Genomic DNA, 19,319 nt, shown 5'->3' with positions numbered 1-19,319 from the left:
TTCATTGGGAGCAGTTAGTCCATAGTTATTGTTATATGGATTTACATCGACCACCATATTTTTGGTTTTTATTTTCCCTATGGTTTAATGTTTCTTTTTCCCCTTTTTTCCTTGCTTTGAATTGTCTGAATGTTTTTTAATCATTCCATTTATTTTCTCTACTTTTTTGTATCCTATTCAAAGTTATATATCCTGATTCTATTGTATTAGTGGCCTTTTTCTATTATTTTAGTGGTTGCTGTAGAAATTACACATGTGTTCTTATTGTATCACTATCTAGTAGTAGTCATTATTTAACCCTTACACACACACACACACACGCACACACACACACACACACACTTACACATCTCTCAGTATATTTGTTAAAGCACAGAAAATTTTCCCTAAAGATTCCTCTAAACTATCTACAGTGGTTATTGAGTGGTGGGAATATTGAATTGGAGGGAAGTTATGGAGAGATTCATTCTGCTTAGCACAGTGGTATATATACACATTATGACCAAATGTTAGTCATCATTGTTCTTTTTCATAAAGTTTATGTACTATTTGAGAGAGAGAAGAAGAGAGAGCACATGAGTGGGGCAGGGGCAGAGAGAGAGGGAGAGAGAATTCCAAGCAGGGTCCAGGCTGTCAGTGTGGAGCCTGACAGCGAACTTGATCCCATGAACTGTGACATCATGACCTGAGTGAAAATCAAAAGTTGGAGGCTTAACCAACTGAGCCACCCAGGTGCCCCAGTTATTGTTGTTATTTTTAGCCTTTGTATAGCTCACTTTTGCATTTGCTACAGAATATTTTGGATGTGATGTCTTGCCCATAATCAGTATTATTTAGAGGTTGAGTCTGAATACGGAAAAAAATAAGTCTTTTATTTTCAAAACCCAAATTAGAATGAAAAAAAATCTCAGGATATATGGTTTGTTGAGTTGTTGACAATTTGAAATTTAGTGAAGGGGTAGGAACAGGTATAGATTATGTGATCAATAAACAATTAGTAACAGGTGAAAGAGCCAGAGTAAGAACTGAATGCTTATTGGATTGGCAGTAACATAGATCTCAGGAAGCTGACTGGCACTGGGCTGGACTCAGGGGATGGGGTAGAGAGGGTATAAGTTGTATCATAGGAAATGGTTAGTGCACAGAAATAAACTATAAATGATTTGGATTAACTGGAGTCATCAATAGATTATTGTCTCCATAGCATATATTGCAAGGGTGACCTTCATGGTGTAGATTCACACAAAATGCACTTTCACGCACTTAAGAGCCATATGAAAATGCCTTGTCGCTAGATTCATAGATCCTCTGGTTACAAATTCTTGCTTATAATTTAATCTATATATTTTTAAATGGATATATTTGTTGATCAAATACATACATCTACACACATGTATCTAGGCACACCCAACTTCACCTTGCCTGTGGCTTCTTCCCACGCTTAGTCTTCTCTTTTCATTCAAGTTACAAGATTCTCTCCTTGACCAAAGTCTACTCAGGCTCTTCAAACTCTTTTTCATCTAGGCTTGGAATTTTAGATTTCCTGCTCTCTGCATTGTCCAATTTTAGCAAGAAAGTCAGTCTAGCCAGAATCCCCAGTCCTCCATATCTGATTAACCTTGATATCTAGATCTAATCAGGCTCCTGATCCTCCACCATCTTCCAGGTGATGTCTGATCACCCCGCAGTCACTACACAATAATCTTGGAAGGTTGGTTTAGCCAGAATGCCCCCTTACCCCTGATGTTTCCTCTTACTAATTCTCCATCCACTAACCCTCTCACCCTGCTCCTTGGCTATAAATTCCCATTTGACCAAGCTGTATCCCCAAGCCTCTTGAATAATTATTTTTCTTTAGTATCAGTCTCTGCTCAACTCCCATTTTCAAAAGAGGATTTCAGAGACCATCACGTGTAAAACAGCTCTCCTGCTACCCCACCATCTTCATTTTCTTCAGGGTAATTATACCATTTGAGATAATAATAATTGTATATATTGATGAATGAATAGCTAATTTACTAACACATTGCACGGAAATACGAGCTGAGTGAGAGCAGGAATATTGACGGGAGGTATTCCTAAAGCCTGGCACACAGTAGACAAGTATTTGTTGAATGTCTACAATCTGTGGAGTCCTGACAAAATACACGTAAAAGAAAGACCCTTACACATTGTGAGAAGAAAACAGAAAAACTGGGTTGGAAGGAGCCTTGGATATGTGGAAAGGTCCCTTAATGGGTGAACAAAGACTCAGTGGGGGAAAAGGCTTGCTCAAGGTAACTTAGGTGGGCAGAGGGCCTTTTGCCACACTAGGACACGTGCCATCTCCTAACAGTTTAATCGGGAGGCAGCCAACCTCAGTGGCTGAGTTCCTCAGTGAGGAACCTCCAAGAGAAGAGACTCGTTCGACGAGGCTGTTTAGGTGGTGGCGGGGCGGGGGGGGGGAGTGGGGGGTGGGGGTGTACATCAGGGCAGATGATGTCCGAGATCCGGGGCCTGGGACGCCGCTAGCCAGCAGCTTCCAGCATTGGCGAGCCCAGCTCAAATGCCAGGCCTCACACTGGGCGCCGGACCAGGTTTCCCCGCCCGCCCCAAACTCCCTCCCACTGCTCCTCGCAAACACTCTGGCCGGCTGTCGGCGGGTCCGGGGCTGAGAAGTCCAACACGGGATAAAAAGACTTGGTGTTGGTTCCCGGGGAAGTTTTAGAGAACCGTACTTACCCCTCCCTTTCCGGTCGGTTCCGCCCCAGTCTTCTCCGGCAACCACGTGTGTTTAAGCTGGAGTTTTTCTCTGAGCTGCTGCGACTGTTGGTGAGGTTTCCCGGGTCTGGGCTGCGGAGGTTCTCCGGGGCCGTGAGGACGTCACCATGGTGGGCCCCCTCCCGCTCCCCTGAACCCGCTTGGCTCTCTGGAAGACTCCCGTCAGGCAGGCGGGAGGGAAGGGGGCAGTCTTGGAAAACCGGGAGAGGGGAAGTGGCTAAGTGGTTTTATTACCCAGTACACCCGGGTAGGGGGTGCTGGGCTGGGCAGCCCCGAGGCAGGTGCCCGGCCCAGGGTCTGGGCTTTAAAGTTTAACTTCTGGGTTCCGAAGTGTTCATAGAGCGCCCTGCTCTCTCGAGGAAAGGGAAAAGACTCACGTTTACACATTTTCTTGCCAAAATGTGGGGGGCGGGAGCATGGATGGGGGGGGGGAGGTAAGCAAAACTTGAGAAAGTGTTGCCTCCACACACTTGTGCCACCTCTTGCTGGTCTAGACTATTTAGTTAGACTTAATCTCCTCTTCTTGGCGTCCATTCGCGCCCTTGAGTGACGTCCTTGCTCCGCAAATCCTGTTTCCATCCTCCGCCCCGTGCCCCCCTGCACCCGTACCCCCTCCCCCGTCCCACCAGGAATCTCGAACTGTTCTGTTGTTTTTACTAAAAATTGAGTAGATGCAAAAAAATGTTCACATTAACATAGTGAAGTATAAAGATTAGCAATATAAGAAACTCTGGTTTATTCATTATCTAGTTTAAGAAATAAAACTTCTGAAAGCCTGTATGTTTCTTTTACTTGAACCTGTAACCAACCTTCAGGAGCCCCTCGGGTAAACGGTATTTAAATTTTGCATTTATAATTCCCTTTTGTTTATAGTTCCCACTTAACGTTCGTTGTATTCCAAAACTGTTGTTTCTTCTTGCCTTTTCTTTTTTAACTTCTGTTCAGTAGAGTAATTCTTGAATAGGAAAATGCTTTATAAATATGCCTTTTTGACCAGTTTTTAATAAAAACAACAGCATAAAAAAGTTTATAATCTGATGAAAAGTTAGGATACTCTGGCCACAATGTCTTGTCCTATGTTCTTTTTTTCATTGTATGCATGCCATTTTTGTCTTTCACATCTGTATGATTTGCTTTAGATTATACACGTTTGTATTTGCATAAATTTAGTCTTTTCGCCTCTGTGCACCAACTCTTTATAATTTTCTTTCATAGCCTTTCCATTTCAGAGTGGAATGTTAAAGCACTGATGATATGATGGTGTGTGAGTGATTGGGGGTTGGTTGGCATTTGAGTATAGTTGTCCTTGACTCTGAGAATTTCAGTTTTATCAGGCTGTATCAGGAGGATATTGCCTTGTCATATGAATCAAAAGAATGGCATATAAATCTGCTTTCATGGGCATATTCCCTGCCTTTTCATTTTTCTGGTATATCACCAGTGGCTGTGCTGTGTCCTTTCTTGAGTTTAAAGTCAGCTTGGCATTGGAGGTTTTCCCTCTTTAAAGAAAATTTGTTTTAATGTTTTATTAGTTTTTGAGAGAGACAGAGTGCAGGTGGGGGAGGGGCAGGGAAAGCAGGAGACACAGAATCCAAAGCAGAATCCAGGCTCTGAGCTGTCCTCGCAGAGCTCAACATAGGGCTGGAACCCGTGAACCGTGAGATCATGACCTGAACCCAAGGTGGTCACTTAACCAACTGAGCCAACTAGGCGCCCCTCCATCTTTTTATATCAGTTACTCTAAACTTCTTTCAGTACAGCTTGGAATGTGGGTTATGGAGTACCAGACGACTGAGTTTGGCACTTGTCTCTGCTGAATTTTGATCTTGGCGAAATTACTTAACCCTTCTAAGTCTCAGTTGCCCCATCTATTAAATTGGAATAATCATAGTAACTACTTCATAAGAGTTGTTGTGAAAATTAAATGTAAGCCACTTAGCCCAATGTCTGGCACTTAGTAAATGTAGTTGTTATAATTAACTTTAGTAATAGTAGTAAATGATAGCAGTAGAGCTTGTAGTCCACTTTTGTTACTTTGTTCATTTTTTTCTTATTTTGAACCTGTCCTGGAGCTTTACAAATTCGTATCTTTTTCTTACATCAAAACTTAGTTCAACTAACATAAACAGTCTTTTTCAACTAATTGATCCCACACAACACTTCTTTTTTTTTTTTTTTTTAACATTTATTTATTTTTTTGAGACAGAGAGAGACAGAGCATGAACGGGGGAGGGTCAGAGAGAGGGAGACACAGAATCTGAAACAGGCTCCAGGCTCTGAGCTGTCAGCACAGAGCCCGACGTGGGGCTCGAACTCACGGACCGCGAGATCCTGACCTGAGCCGAAGTTGGCCGCTTAACCGACTGAGCCACCCAGGCGCCCCATACAACACTTCTTAATTCTGCGTTTTAAAAAAGTTTTAGCATACTAAAAGTTACTAGTTTGGTGTATACTATACAGAAGACACTCATAGGTATATTCCTTTTTATATAAACCTGTTATAAAGTTTAAAAGTGTGCTTGTTTTTCTCCCTAGCTAGATTATAAAACATTTAAAAGTATGCTGTTATCCTCCTTGATTTATCTTTACATATTACTGTGGGCCTTAACTGTTAGTGACTACATACATATTCCTTAACGACACGGATTGTGTACTTTTGGACTCACCTATAAATGTAAGCTGTAGCAACAAATCAGCTTACTAAATCTTGGTAACTTTTTTTTTTCCAGGTGCATTGAGATATGATTGATTTATAACATTGTATAAGTTTAAGACGTACAGTGTTATGATTTGATATATATCGTGAAATAACTACCACAATAAATTTAGTTAACATATCACATAGCTACAACTTTGAAGATTTACTCTTTAAGCAACATTCAAGTGCGCAATACAGTATTGTTAGCGATAGTAACCATGCTGTATGTTTGATCTCAAGAACTTACTCATCTTGTAACTGGAAGTTTATACCTATTGACCACCTTCATACATTTCCCCCAACCTCAGCCCCTGGCAACCACCAGTGTACTTTCTGTTTCTATGAGGTTTGTTTTTTTTTGGATTCCACATATATGTAAGATCATACAGTATTTGTCTTTTTCTCCCTGACTTAGCTGTCAGGATAGTGCTTTGAAGTTTCACAAATGGCAGGATATTGTCACAAATGGCAGGATTTCCTTTTTATGGCTGATTGATAATTCCATTGTATATGTATATGTATACATACACATATGTGTATATATGTGTATGTACATATATGTATACATACACATATGTGTATATATGTGTATGTACATATATGTATACATACAGACACACACACATCACATTTTCTTCATTCATTTGCTGACAGACTTAGGTTGTTCCAGTGGCTTGGCTATGATAAATAAGGCTGCAGTCAATAGAGGTGCAGATACCTCTTCAAAATAGTGATTTAATTTCCTTGGATATATACCCAAAAGTAGGATTGCTGGATCATACGGTAGTTGTATTTTTAAGTTTTTGAGGAGCCTCTCTGCTATTTTCTATAGTGGCTGTATCCGTTTTCATTCCTACCAACAGTGTGCAAGTTTTCCCTTTTCTCCACATCTTTTCCACCACTTATTATCTCTTGTCTTTTTGATAACAACCATTCTAACACATGTGGAATGATATTTTATTGGGGTTTTGATGTCCATTTCCCTGATGATTAGTGACGTTGAGCACCTTTTCAAGTCCCTGTTGGCCATTTGTGTATTTTTGGAAAAACATCCTTTGCCCATTTTTAAATCTGATTGTGGGGTTTTCTTTTTCCTACTGAATTATATGAATTTACTTATTTTTTCTTTTAAAGTTTACTTACTTATTTTGAGAGAGACGGAGAGAGAGTGTGTGTACACCAGGAAGGGGCAGAGAGAGAGAGAGAGGGAGAGAGAGAATCCCAAGCAAGCTCCATGCTGTCAGTGCAGAGCCTGATGATGGGCTCGATCCTGTGAACTGTGAGATCATGACGTGAGGCGAAATCAAGAGTTGGGCCCTTAATGGACTGAGTCACCCAGGTGCCCCTGTATGAGTTTCATATATATTTTGGATATTAACTTCTTATCAGATACAGTTTACAAATATTTTCTCCCATACTGTAGGTTTCCTTTTAATTTTGTTGATCATTTCTGTTTCTGTGCCTTTTAGTTTGATGTAGTCCCTTTTGTTTATTTTTGCTTTTATTGATTGAGCTTTCATGTCAGACACAAAAAATATTGCCAAGTTCACTGTCAAGGAGCTTTCCCCCTGTGTTTCCTTGTAGGAGTTACATGGTTTCAGGCGTTACATTTAAATGTTTAATCCATTTTGGGGCACCTGGATGGCTCAGTCAGTTGAGCATCTGACTTAGATCTCTTGTTTCATGAGTTTTTTGAGCCCCGCATCATGCTTGCTGCTGTCAGCCTGTCAGTGAAGAGCCCGCTTCAGATCCTCTGTCCCCCTCTCTTTGCCCGTCCCCCACTTGCACTCTCCCAAAAAATAAATTTAAAAAAATGTAATCTATTTTGAGTTAATATTTTTGAGTAGTGTAATGTAGGGGTTCCATTTCTTTCTTTTGCATGTGAATATACAGTTTTCACAACACCATTTGTTGGAGACTGTCTTTTTGCCCTTGAGTACTCTTGGCCATATATGCATAAGTATATTTCTGTACTCTCAGTTCTGTTCCATTGGTGTATGTGTCTGTTTATATGCCTAAATCTTAAAGAGATTACTTGCTAGTGAAAACTTGCTCCTGAAAATTAGTAAAAGTAACAAAAAATGTTAATGAACCTGTTTCTTTTTGGAACAGTATTACATATGCATGGTTTAAAAAAATCAGACAGCAGGGTGACTGAGTCAGTTAAGCATCTGACTCTTAATTTCTGCTCAGGTTGTGATCTAACAGTTTGTGAGTTCAAGCCCCACGTCAGGCTCTGTGCTGACGTGTGGAACCTGCTTGGGAATCTCCCCCCTTCTCTCAAAGTAAATAAACTTAAAAAAAATTGTTGTCCTTGAAAAGTGTATTAAGTTTTTATTACTGCTGTGAAAAATTAATACAAATTTAATGGCTTAAAACAATGCAGAATCATTTATTGTTAAATTTCTGGAATCAGAAGTCCAAAAGTGAGTCTTATTTTTCTGCTAAAATCAAGGTGTTGATAGGACTTTCTTCAAGAGGCTGTAGTGAAGAATCTGTTTCCTTGCTTTTTCCAGTTTTTAGAGGTCACCTACATTCCTTGGTTCTTGGCTCCTTCCTTCATCTTCAAAGCCATCAGTGTCACAACTTAACCTGCTTCTCCAAGAAAGGCCACAACCCCTTCTCTTGATAATGATTCTTCCTCCTTCCTAGAAGGGCCCTTGTTTATAGGGAATCAGGGATAAATTCCCTCTCTCAAGATCTTTGATCACATTTTCAAAGTCCCTTTTGTCATATATGGTAAATTATTTGCAAGTCTGTGGATGAGGGCATTAACATCTTTGGGAGGGAGATCATTATTCTTCCTCCTGCAAAAAGTAAGTCTTCTTGCAACTCTGTTATCTAATGCCTCAGTTCACTTGCGGAATGCCTGTTATCATTTTCTTAGATACCCATTCAGACATTTTATATACATGTACCAGCATATGTATATGTCTCTACTCCTCCTTTTTATATGAATACTATATTAGACACAGTCTTACGCCCCTTGCTTGTTTTGTCTTACTCAACTTTTGGAGACCTGTGTAAGTACATATAGTTCTCCCTCTTGCTTTTTATAGCTGATAACCCATTGTTTGCTTTTATCTAATTTTCTTAACCAGGTCTCTGATGGACACTTAACCTGTTTCCATTCTTTCTTTTCCTACTACAAACACTGCTGAATTGATTATTCTTGTTTTTGCTACATGTGTAGATATGTACCTCTAGACTAAATTAATAGAAATACAATGTCTTGGTCAAAAGACACGTGCAATTTTTAATAATGATAAGAACTATCAAGTTGCACTCCAGGGGGAGAATACTTACTTATTTATGAGACTGCTTATTTATGAGACCACTAACTCACCCACATCCTCACTAATGCAGTGCTAAGAAATTTAAAACATCCAGTCTTATACGTTAAAAATGCTATTTCATTAAAGTTTTAATTTATATTTCTTTTAAGGTAGACCACATATCCTTTCAAAACTTGAATAACATTTGTATTTATCTTTCTGTGACTTGTTTGTGTTCTTTTTCCTGTTTTTATTTGTGTTGTTGATCTTTTTCTTAATGATTTTGTAAATGTCCATTACCTTGTAGGTTCTCATCAAATACATGTATTTCATCTGAGCTTAGATCTAGGCTGTTTTCTCCTCTTACTCTTTTACTGAGGGAATCTTACTATCTCCAGTGGCTTAAAGTGCCACCTATATCCCCAAGTCATTCCAAATTTATATCTTTAGCCGAGATCTTTTTTTCCTAAGTGCCAGACTTGTATTTATCTCTCCTGTACTCAGCTGTCTCCTGGGCCTCTTGAACTAATTAACAGTGAATTCTTGATGCCCCTTGTCTCCACATTCCATTCCTATCTTAACGGTAAATGGTAATTCTGACCATGTTGTTGCCTATGTTGCAAACCTGGGAAGGCGTGCTTAACTCTTCCTTTTCCCTCGCCCTCCATATTCGAGTCCTGTATCATTGTGCCTCAAGATACATTTCTTCAAACCTTGTGGTTTTTTTTTCATACCCTCACTGTCACCATGGTTAGGCTACTTGACTGTCAGCTCTTCTTAATGACCACAACACTACCAGTGGTAGTCTTACTCCTTTACCTCATTCCAAACTATTCTTTATACAAGCAACTTGTGTCAGCTTTAAAAAAAAAAAAAAAAAAAAAAAAAGGTCTCAAGTTACTTCTTCAGGGAGGCTTTTCCTGATGTTCAAAAATTAGGTCCACTTTTTATATGGTTTCACTCAGGATCTCCTACTTCCTGACCATTTTTTGGACTTAACTGAAGTATATAGTTATTCATGAGATAGCTAGATTGTAAGCTCCATGAGGGCAAGTTGTGTCTGTTTTTGATCCTGGAACCTTAGTTCCTATCCTAGTACATGGTAATATATGCTCAGGGGTTTTTTAAAAAATTAATCTAGTACAAGGTAGAAGTGTAATGAGTAGTAGCAGGGAATGTGGGAGAAAAGGTTAATTCTGACTAGATGTTTGTGAGTGGTGGTATGTATGGCTTTAGTCTTATACTTTTTGTTTTAAGTATTTGTATGCCTTTATGTACCCTAAGTGTGTTTGGTGGAATGATCATTTTTCTAGGTTTCTAGTTACACTGAACAGTCTGAATGGCATTTCTGTCTCTAGTTGAGCTTGTATTCTATGATAACATAAAAGAAGTTGAGCTTGATGATAGAATTTTGCATGAAAGAAATTGAAGTCTGTGTTAGAGAATTATTAAGATATTCTTAATGTTAAGGAAAGTATTGTTTGGGGGCTATTAAAAATTATTTTTATATGAGATAATTCACACTTTTAAGGACTATTTTTCATGTTTTTAATTCACAGTAGTTTAATGTACATTGGGTGCTCAGCATATGTTTACTTGGGGCAACATCCTACTTTTCTTTTTTTTCTTTTACTTTCAAAGTATTATTTTCAAACTGATAGGACGCATTTACAGTCTTTAAGAAGCCACTGTTGAGAAGATAAAACACAAATATAAATGATTTTATAAATGTTAAATGACTGGTAAGTGCAGTATGATACTAGGTGCTGCTATGTGGCAAATGCTACCAAAAGAGAAACGTTCTAAGGTCCAAATGATTATTCTTGGGTCGTTTCAAGGAGGAAGTAAACTTGAATTCGAAATGGTCCTTGGGAATTGGGTGGGTTTAGAAAGGATTATGTGCAGAATCACTTAAGTTCCTACTGGAAGCCATAACCAGTTGTCCGTCATTGGGGTCATGTTTATCTGTAAAGCAAGGAAAGTGCACTGAATTTCTTCATGGTAGATTTACTAATCAACAAAGCAGCTTTTCTTAGTTAAGTCTTCTCATTTTCATCTTGTCACTGGTATCGAAGGACTTAGTATATCATATTCTATAATTTATTTTGATATAGGTGTCTAGTTACACTGAGTAATCTAAATGGCATTTTCTGCCTCTAGTTAGCTTGAATTCTATGATGACTTTGATGGTCTTTTAGGAAAAGTTCCTTTTTATATATTTTTCTTTATTTTTTGAAAGAGAGAGTGCACACCTGCGCAAGCGGGTTAGGGGCAGAGGAAGAGAGAGGGAGAGAATCTCAAGCAGGCTCCACACAGGGCTCAGTCTCATGACTGTGAGATCATGACCTGTGCTGAAATCAAGAGTCAGACGCTTAATCGACTGAGCCACCCAGGTGCCCCGTCCTTTTTGTTATTTATGATTTTAACAGGAATATTTGAAGCTTATTGCCCCTGAAATACTTCTTTCTGTTTCTGTGTTTGAATAAACTATGTGTTTTCTTCTGTTACTCAATTATGAATCCAAAGATTAATTTAGAATGAATTTTCTTAAGTAATCACCAAAGATTGTAGGAAGGAGACACTTTTGATAACTAATTTTATGACTGGCATATTTTTGTGGTGCCAGAAACTTCAAAGTAAGCATAGTTAGAGGCTCCATGGGTGGCTCGGTTAAATGTCTGACTTCAGTCAGATCATGATCTCATGGTTTGTGGGATTGAGCCCGGCATCAGGCTCTCTGCTGTCAGCACAGATTCTGCTTTGGATCCTCTGTCTCCCTTTCTCTCTGCTTCTCTCTCTCAAAAAAACAAACACACACAAAAAAATAAGCATAGTTATTCAAAACAGTGCCTTAGTTATGCTTATGAAAAGAAATACTATTTTGCTGTATCTTTCAAAGTTAAAACATAACTGTTAATCTTCTGTAGCAAATACACCTTAAACTCTTTCCTCCACCCCCAGATTTGTTTTTTTGTTTACATTGTGTACTAGTCTATGAATCATCAGATGCTTTACAAATAAATTTGGAGAACCTCCAAAGGTTAGAGATTAATTACTTTTTAGTTAAGGGATATTTAGTTTGAATAGACTGTTTAATAGATTAACATTTTGTTGATAGGGTTTTATTTCAGTTTTTCCCTGTTGAATATTTCTTTTTTATACTAATATATTGAAAAATACGAAAATCTTTTAAAATTGAACAAGCTATATTGTACATATTTCTGTGCCTTATACATTCATATCCTGCCTTGAGGCAACCTTTTCATGAATAATAGAAGGAATTGCAAACTACAGGTGAATCAGAGTATAAGTTCAATTTTTGTGTCTTCTTTGTACTAAGTCTTAGAGGTTCTTTAACTGGGACTTCTAAAGCTCTGAGGACATATTCATACTCCAAGGATATCAAATCATTTCTTGTTCTAAAGAAAGTTTTTTATTAAATCTTTAAAGGAAGTTTTTTTATAGAATTGGACATATTGCTGAAACAGTGTTAACACACAGCTCTGTAACTTTAGTTAAGTTTTAGCAGCCTCAGAGCAAATCTTTGACATGACAGTTGGTTTCCATCAGAGCAAGCCTGGTGAGAGAGCAAAAGAGAGAATAGGCCAGATGGAAGCCAGAGTCCTTACAAAACCTAATCTCACGATTGATAGATCATCCATTTGCCAAATGTTATTCATTAAGTGAGTCACAAGGTCCACACTCTAGGGGGTGGAGATTACACCTGGGCATGATATCAGGAGGTGGAATTCATTGGGAGACATCCCAGAGGCAACCTACCATGAGTTCTGACATGTTTTTTATTGGTTCGTGTGTGTAAAGCTCATGTACAAAAAATCCTTACCACACCTTTTTTGTACTCCCACCCCCACCCCACATATATATGCAGAGAGTAAGACAAAAGAATGCACGTGCAGGCATACCTTAGAGATACTGCAGGTTCAGTTCCAGACTGTCCGAGTAAAACGGATGTAACAATAAAGCGAGTCAAATGATTTTTTTTGGTTTGCCAGTACATAGAAAAGTTATATTTACACTATACTGTCTATTAAGTGTGTAGTAGCATACGTCTGAGAAAGTGTAAATACCTCAATTACAAAAATACTTTATTGCTAAAAAATGCTAACCATCATCTGACCTTTCAGCAAATTTTTTTTTGTTTTTTTTTTTTTTTTTTTCTGCTAGTGGGGTTTTTGCCTCAATCAGGCTGCTGACTTAACAGGCTAGAACTTGCTGAAGGTTGGGGTGGCTGTGACAATTTCTTAACATAAGACAATAATGAAGTTTGCTACATCAATTGACTCTTCCTTTCATGAACATTTTCTCTGTAGTGTGCAGTGCTGTTTGATAGCGTTTTACCCGCAGTAGAACTTTTTCAGAATTGTAGTCAGTCATCCCGTACCCTGCCACTGCTTTATCAACTAAGTTGGTGTAATATTCTGAATCCTTTGCTGCCATATCAACAGTCTTCACAGTGTCTTTACCAAAAGTAGATTCCATCTCTCTTTGTTCGTCTGTAAGGAGCAGCTCCTTACCCGTTCAAGTTTTATTATGAGATTGCAGCAATTCAGTCATATCTTGAGGTTCCGCTTCTAATTCTGTTCTCTTGCTGTTTCCACCACATCTGCACTTGCTTCCACTGAAGTCTTGAACCCCTTGAAGTCGTTCAAGAGGGTTGGAATCAACTTCTTCCAAATTCCTATTCATGTTATATTTTGACCTCTTCCCCGTGAATCATGAATGTTCTTCATGGTATCTAGAATGGTGAATCCTTTTCTGAAGGCTTTCAGTATTTTGCCCAGATTCATCAGAGGAATCACTATGGCAGTTATAGCCTTATAAAATGTATTTCTTAAATAATTAGACTTGAATGTCAAAGTCACTCCATGATTCATGAGCCATAGAATGGATGCTGTGTTAGCAGGCATGAAAACAACAATCTCATTGTCTCCATCAGAGCTCATGGGCAACCAGGTGTGTTGTCAATGAGCAGCCATTTTTAAATCTTTTTTTCTTAGGAATAGGTCTCAACCTTGGGCTTAAAATATTCAGTAAACCATGTCGTAAACAGACGTGCTATCAACCAAACTTCATGGTTCCATTTATAAAGCATAGGCAGAGTAGGGGGCCCATGATTCTTAAGGGCCCTAGGATTTTGGAAATGGTAACTGAGCATTGACTTCAGCTTTAAAGTTACCAGCTGCATTAACTCCTAACAAGAGAGGCAGTCTGTCTTTTGAAGCTTTGAGGCCAGGCATTGACTTCTTTCTAGCTGTGAAAGTCCTAGATGGCATCTTCCAGTAGAGGGCTGCTTTGTGTACATTAAAAGTCTACACAAATTTTGTTTAGCGTAGCCACCTTCATTAATTATCTTACCTAGATCTTGTGGATAACTGCTGCAGGTTCTACATCACTTGCTGCTTTACTTCACACTTTAATGTTATGGAGATAGCTTCTTTCCTTAAACCTCATGAACCAACCTTTGCCAATTTAAACTTTTCTTCCCCAGCTTCCTCACCTCTCTCGGCCTTCGTAGAATTGAAGAGAGGTGGGACTTTCTCCGGATTTGGCTTTGGCTCTGGCTTAAGGAAATGTGGCTGGTTTGATCTCTCCAGACAACTGAAAACTTTCTGTTTCTCAGCATTAAGGCTGTTTTGCTTTATTATCATTTGTGTGCTCACTGGAGTAGCACTTTTAACGTCCTTCAAAAACTTTTCCTTTGCATTCACAACTTGGCTAACTGGCACAAGAGGCCTAGGTTTTTGGCCTGTCTCAGCTTTGGACGCGCCTTCTCCACCAAGCTTAATTGTTTCTAGCTTTTGATTTAAAGTGGGAGATGTATGACTTTTCCTTTCACGTGAACACTTAGCAGCCATTGTGGGGTTAGTCATTGGCCTAATTTCTATATTGTTGTGTCTCAGGAAATAGACCTGAAGAGGAGAAAGATAGGGGAATGGTTGGTGAGTGAGAACAGTCAAAACACACACAATTCATGTTTGCTGTTTTATATAGGCATATTCATGGTGCCCCAAAACAGTTACAAGAGTAACTTTAAAGATTACTGATCACAGATCACCATAACAAATGTGATGCTAAAGCTTGAAATATTGCAAGAATTACCGAAATTGTGACATAGAGACATGAAGTGAGCAAATGCTGATAGAAAAATGTCAATAATAGACTTGCTTAATTCATGCAAGTTTGCCACAAACCTTCAGTTTGTAAACAAATCAAAACCCTCACAATATCTGTGAAGCACAATAAAATAAAGCATGTTTGTACTGTTTTATGATGGTTTCACCTTATTCTCCTATACCTGTAACAACCTTCCCATGCCATTCTGGGTTTCACAGTTGGAGCTGTCTTCGCTGCTTAGGTTTATCAAGAAGTGAGCAGTAAATATTTGTTGTGTATTTCAGTATTTGTTGAAGGAGAGAATACATGTGTGAATGAGGAATTGGTGGTCATTTTAATTAATTCTGCAAAAAGTTTTACAAGTGAAAACTTTGAGTTGTAATTTATGAAAGAACAGAGAGGAAAAGATATTGCAGGCAGAGGTAACAAGTGCAGCTTCCAAAAGTTAGGAAACAGCAAGGTGTATTCTGGGAATGGGGGAGAAGTTCAGTAAGAATGGGGTGAAGGATGTTTTGAAGAATGAAAAATAATGCTGGAGAATTAGGGTGGGGGTAGATTGTTTTCCACATTAAGGACTTGGGACCTAACTGTGAGTTTGTTAGCAGGGGGAGGGACTTTACTAGATTAATGTTGTAGAAAAATAAGCTGTATGACTTCCATGAAAAAAGAACTAGCAGTGAGAATCTGAAGGCCACCCTAATCATGAAAGATCACGAGGCTGATTTAAGGCAATGACAATAGTTCTGAAGAGAAGATTCTAGGAACACTTGACCTTTTCCAGGCTTCAGTATGTTAGAGACTGTCAACTGTCCCCAAATAGGCTCTATTTCTATTGTAATCATGTTTTTTTTTGTTTTTTTTTCCTTCCTGAGAATAACAACTATATTTACTACTCACCTTTATATAACCCACCAATTAAATTTTGGTCAATGGGGTATAAACAGAAGGCTGCAGCTTCCGAGATCTTGCTCTTAAAGGAAAGGGATATGCCTTTTGATTTTCTTTTCTACTTTTCACTGTCTGGAATTTAGACTTGGTATTAAGTCATCTTGAACTGTGTGAATATATAGGGGCCTAAGGACAGTAGATAACAAAATGGAAGGAGCCTGGATCTCTGAGGACTTCGTGGAGTGGAGTCTCCAGCTCCTACTTTTTACATGAGAGAACCAAACTTTGTTGGGTTACGTACACCATTATTATTTTGGGCTTCTGTTGTTATAGGAAGCCAACTCCAAAATGGTAACAGGTGTGATAAGATGGAGAATTATGTGGGAATAAAGAATTACTGACATGTCTAGTTCAGTGGACTGAATGAATTGTGACCTAGTTAAACTGGCATAAGGTTTGAATGGGAAAGTAATTTGTTCTTTTTGATGTGCTGGTTTTGAGATGGCTTCTATTATTTCCTCTCTTCTTCTTTTTCTATGAATCCAACTTTGATTTTGCTTGATTCAGTGCCCACTTTGTTCCATGAACAACTTCTACAGTCAGCCTCCCATGAACATCTTATGTTCCTTCTACCTCCTTAACTTTCTTAACTGTAACACACGTGTTTAACTGTTTCTCCTCACTATCTGGATTTTCTTACATACTTTGAAGATGGAACAGTTGAGGAGCTGGGTTTATTGACACTTTCAGCACCTTTTTTTATAGTCTTTCTGGCTTACAATACTTCTGTTATATTACTTTCAAAAAAATTTTTTTTGGACAGAAATCACTTATATATCTGACTATGTATGTAATATGTTTTCCTACATTGTAGCCTAAAGCCCTAAAGGGAAAACTTGTAGGACGGGAAAAAAAGGTCATCCATCCATATAGTAGAAAAGCAGCTCAAATTACAAGAGAAGCCCACAAACAAGAAAAAAAGGAAAAGTAAGTATCTTTTTATCATTTATATTATGCATTGGTGTAAAGCTCATTTATACTTTTATCTTTCATCAATATTCCCTTGTTCTTTCTTTAATAAATGGTAAGTATGTTCTATGCACTGAAAAAACAGATTTGTTGTTCTTTTCTTACTGAGACTGGGCTTATTTTTCTTGAGAATACTCCTTGGATTCTTGCAAACCTTTGTTTAATTTTCATACTTCTGAAAAAGTTGATTTCAACAAGTTTTGTTAGTATTCTCTGCTTTTATGGAAAAGTAGATTTTCATAGGTCCGTATGCCATTTTGGAAGTTGGTTTGTATTCTTGATGTGAACAATTCATAGGAAAATTTTCTTCTTAGGAATACAGAATGCATATGTAATGCCCTTTCTTTTCCATTTCCTTTCCCTTAGTCTCCCTTCTCTCGTCAGCAGCCTACATTTTATAATTTGCCAGTTCGCCCCTACCCTCCATCTTTGGCCTGTAAGCGTCCCCAGGAACTGCTGTAGAAACAAATAAATAATTTAAAATGAAGTTACAAACACAAAAGTCATCATTTTGGCTATTTTTAAATGGCCTTACCATTTTAATAAATGGTAGATACATTTCCATACTCGCTGATAGAAGCCAGCATGTTCATTGTTATGTATTAATTCCTTACCCAAGACCTAAAGGCATATTTAGTAAAGGTTAACTCTTCCACAGTGATTTGGCTAGAAGTTTTCTGGAAGAGAATAGACAAGTGCTGTGATAGTATAATCAAATTTTTCTTTTTCTTTTCATAAAGGTTATTATGATGATAGCAGTATTGCTTTAAAACAGTACTTTTCAAACTTAAAGTATTTATATGTCACTTTCATGAATTTTGCAATGTCTTTTGACATAATTACCACTTTTGTGATTTTGCAGTCCTTTTACCATCTTCTAGTATTTCACAAACTTAGGTGAACATGAGATACCCCTGTAGGGCATATTAAAATGGTTTGTTCCCACCCCTGGAATTTTACATCAGAAGGTCTGGGGCAGTGCCAGGATTTTACATTTCTAACAAGCTTCCAGGTAATGTTGATGCTATTGCTGCTGGTTCAGGACCACACTGAGAACCACTGACCTATAGTATTATTAACTTAATATTCTTTTGGAACCTTTTTTCCTTACTTTTTTTTTTCTTCAAGGAGACATTTGATCTGTATTAAAACCAAGTAGATACTGTTGCCTTCCCTGTATGGTCTGAGCCTGAGGCATGCTTGCTTTATCCTCGGTGGAAAGATTTGGCAAAGGTTGTAAGACTTGTAAAATAAACTAATATTGAACTAAGTTTTCTTTTTTTTTTTTTTTTTAGTTTTCTTTGTAATGTAATTAGGATCAAAAGACAATGAGGAAAAAAAGTAACTTGCTTAAAGATGATTTAATTCTGTGTCCATAAGAAACTTAAAAATCAGCTTATGTAGTACCGATGGTATACATGCAATATTTTAGCAAATACTGCTTTAGAATTTGGCTAAGTTCTTCAGTTCACTGAAGTGAGCTTAGTGAGCCTAGAATCTTTGTATGTTTTCAGTTGTATTCAGGATTTTATGCATTGATTTACAGAATCAACATAAAAGAATTATAGAAGGCTAAAACTGAACAACATGCTACTTGCTATATAACTTATTCTATCCAAGGAGGTTCCATTATTGGCCAAAGCTCCGTTTTTGTAGCACAGAGTTGAAAGGTAATACTTAATTTTTTCTGCTTGGACAGCGTTCTAAACAGGTTTTTCTCATTTATTTAAAAGAAGTCACCATTGTAACCATTAATGGCTCCAGAAGCAAACAAATGTACAGTTTTATTAGTGTCTAATGTATTTTATGAAACAAGCTTACTCCTGTCATAGATGTCCGTTTTTTTTCGAGTAGCAGCATCATTGACCATGAGTTATATTTAATTTAAATGGCATGATCACAAATATTATCCGAAAATAATGCTGATCTACCTGCACTAGAGTAGTACTTCCAGCAAGACAGAAAGGCTGAGTTGTATATTTTGGAGAGATGGTTGGTGAAAGATACTCAGACTCTTGGGACAAACTGTATGCAAGATGATAGAAAAGGTACCAGTAAGACTTAACTTGAAGTGCAGGTGCCCGTGGCTTCTGAGTAATGAATAACAGTTATCAAATACTGCTTTAAATACCTATTGCTGCATGAGAAATTATATGCCATTTTAGCAGCTTAAAACAGTTTCTCGGTCAAGAATTCCAGTGTCACTTAACTGAATGCTTCTGACTCAGTCTCTCACAAGGCTACAGTCAAAATGTTGACTGGGGCTACATTCATCCCAGAGCTTCATAGGGAGACGTTTTGCTTCCAAGCTTACTCCCGTGGCTGTTGACAGATCTCAAGTCATGCATGGCTGCCTATTGGCCGGAAGCATCAGTTCCTTGCCACATGAGCCTCTCCACGGGCTACTCACAGCATGGTAGCTTGGTTCCAACAGAGAAAAGTCTCTGAGATAGAACAAGAGAGGGTGGCCAGGATGGAAGACAGTCAGAGTGACATCCATTGTGCTATTCTATTTGTTAGAAGTCACTGGGTCT

General features: G+C 38.2%; 1 protein-coding gene across 1 annotated transcript in view; it reads left to right on the top strand.

Moving 5' to 3' along the window:
• Nucleotides 1-2,586: 2,586 nt before the first annotated feature.
• The window catches only part of TMA16 (translation machinery associated 16 homolog), a 28,543-nt gene continuing 11,810 nt past the window's right edge, over nt 2,587-19,319 (top strand). The window contains exons 1-2 of the mRNA XM_007084231.3: nt 2,587-2,870; nt 16,631-16,743. Of these exons, the coding sequence (XP_007084293.1) occupies nt 2,868-2,870; nt 16,631-16,743 (116 nt within the window). The 5' untranslated portion in view covers nt 2,587-2,867. The remainder of the gene's footprint in view (nt 2,871-16,630; nt 16,744-19,319) is intronic.

Source organism: Panthera tigris, chromosome B1 (genome assembly GCF_018350195.1).
Source record: "Panthera tigris isolate Pti1 chromosome B1, P.tigris_Pti1_mat1.1, whole genome shotgun sequence".
NCBI lineage: Eukaryota > Metazoa > Chordata > Mammalia > Carnivora > Felidae > Panthera > Panthera tigris.
This window is presented reverse-complemented; position numbering and strand designations above follow the sequence as displayed.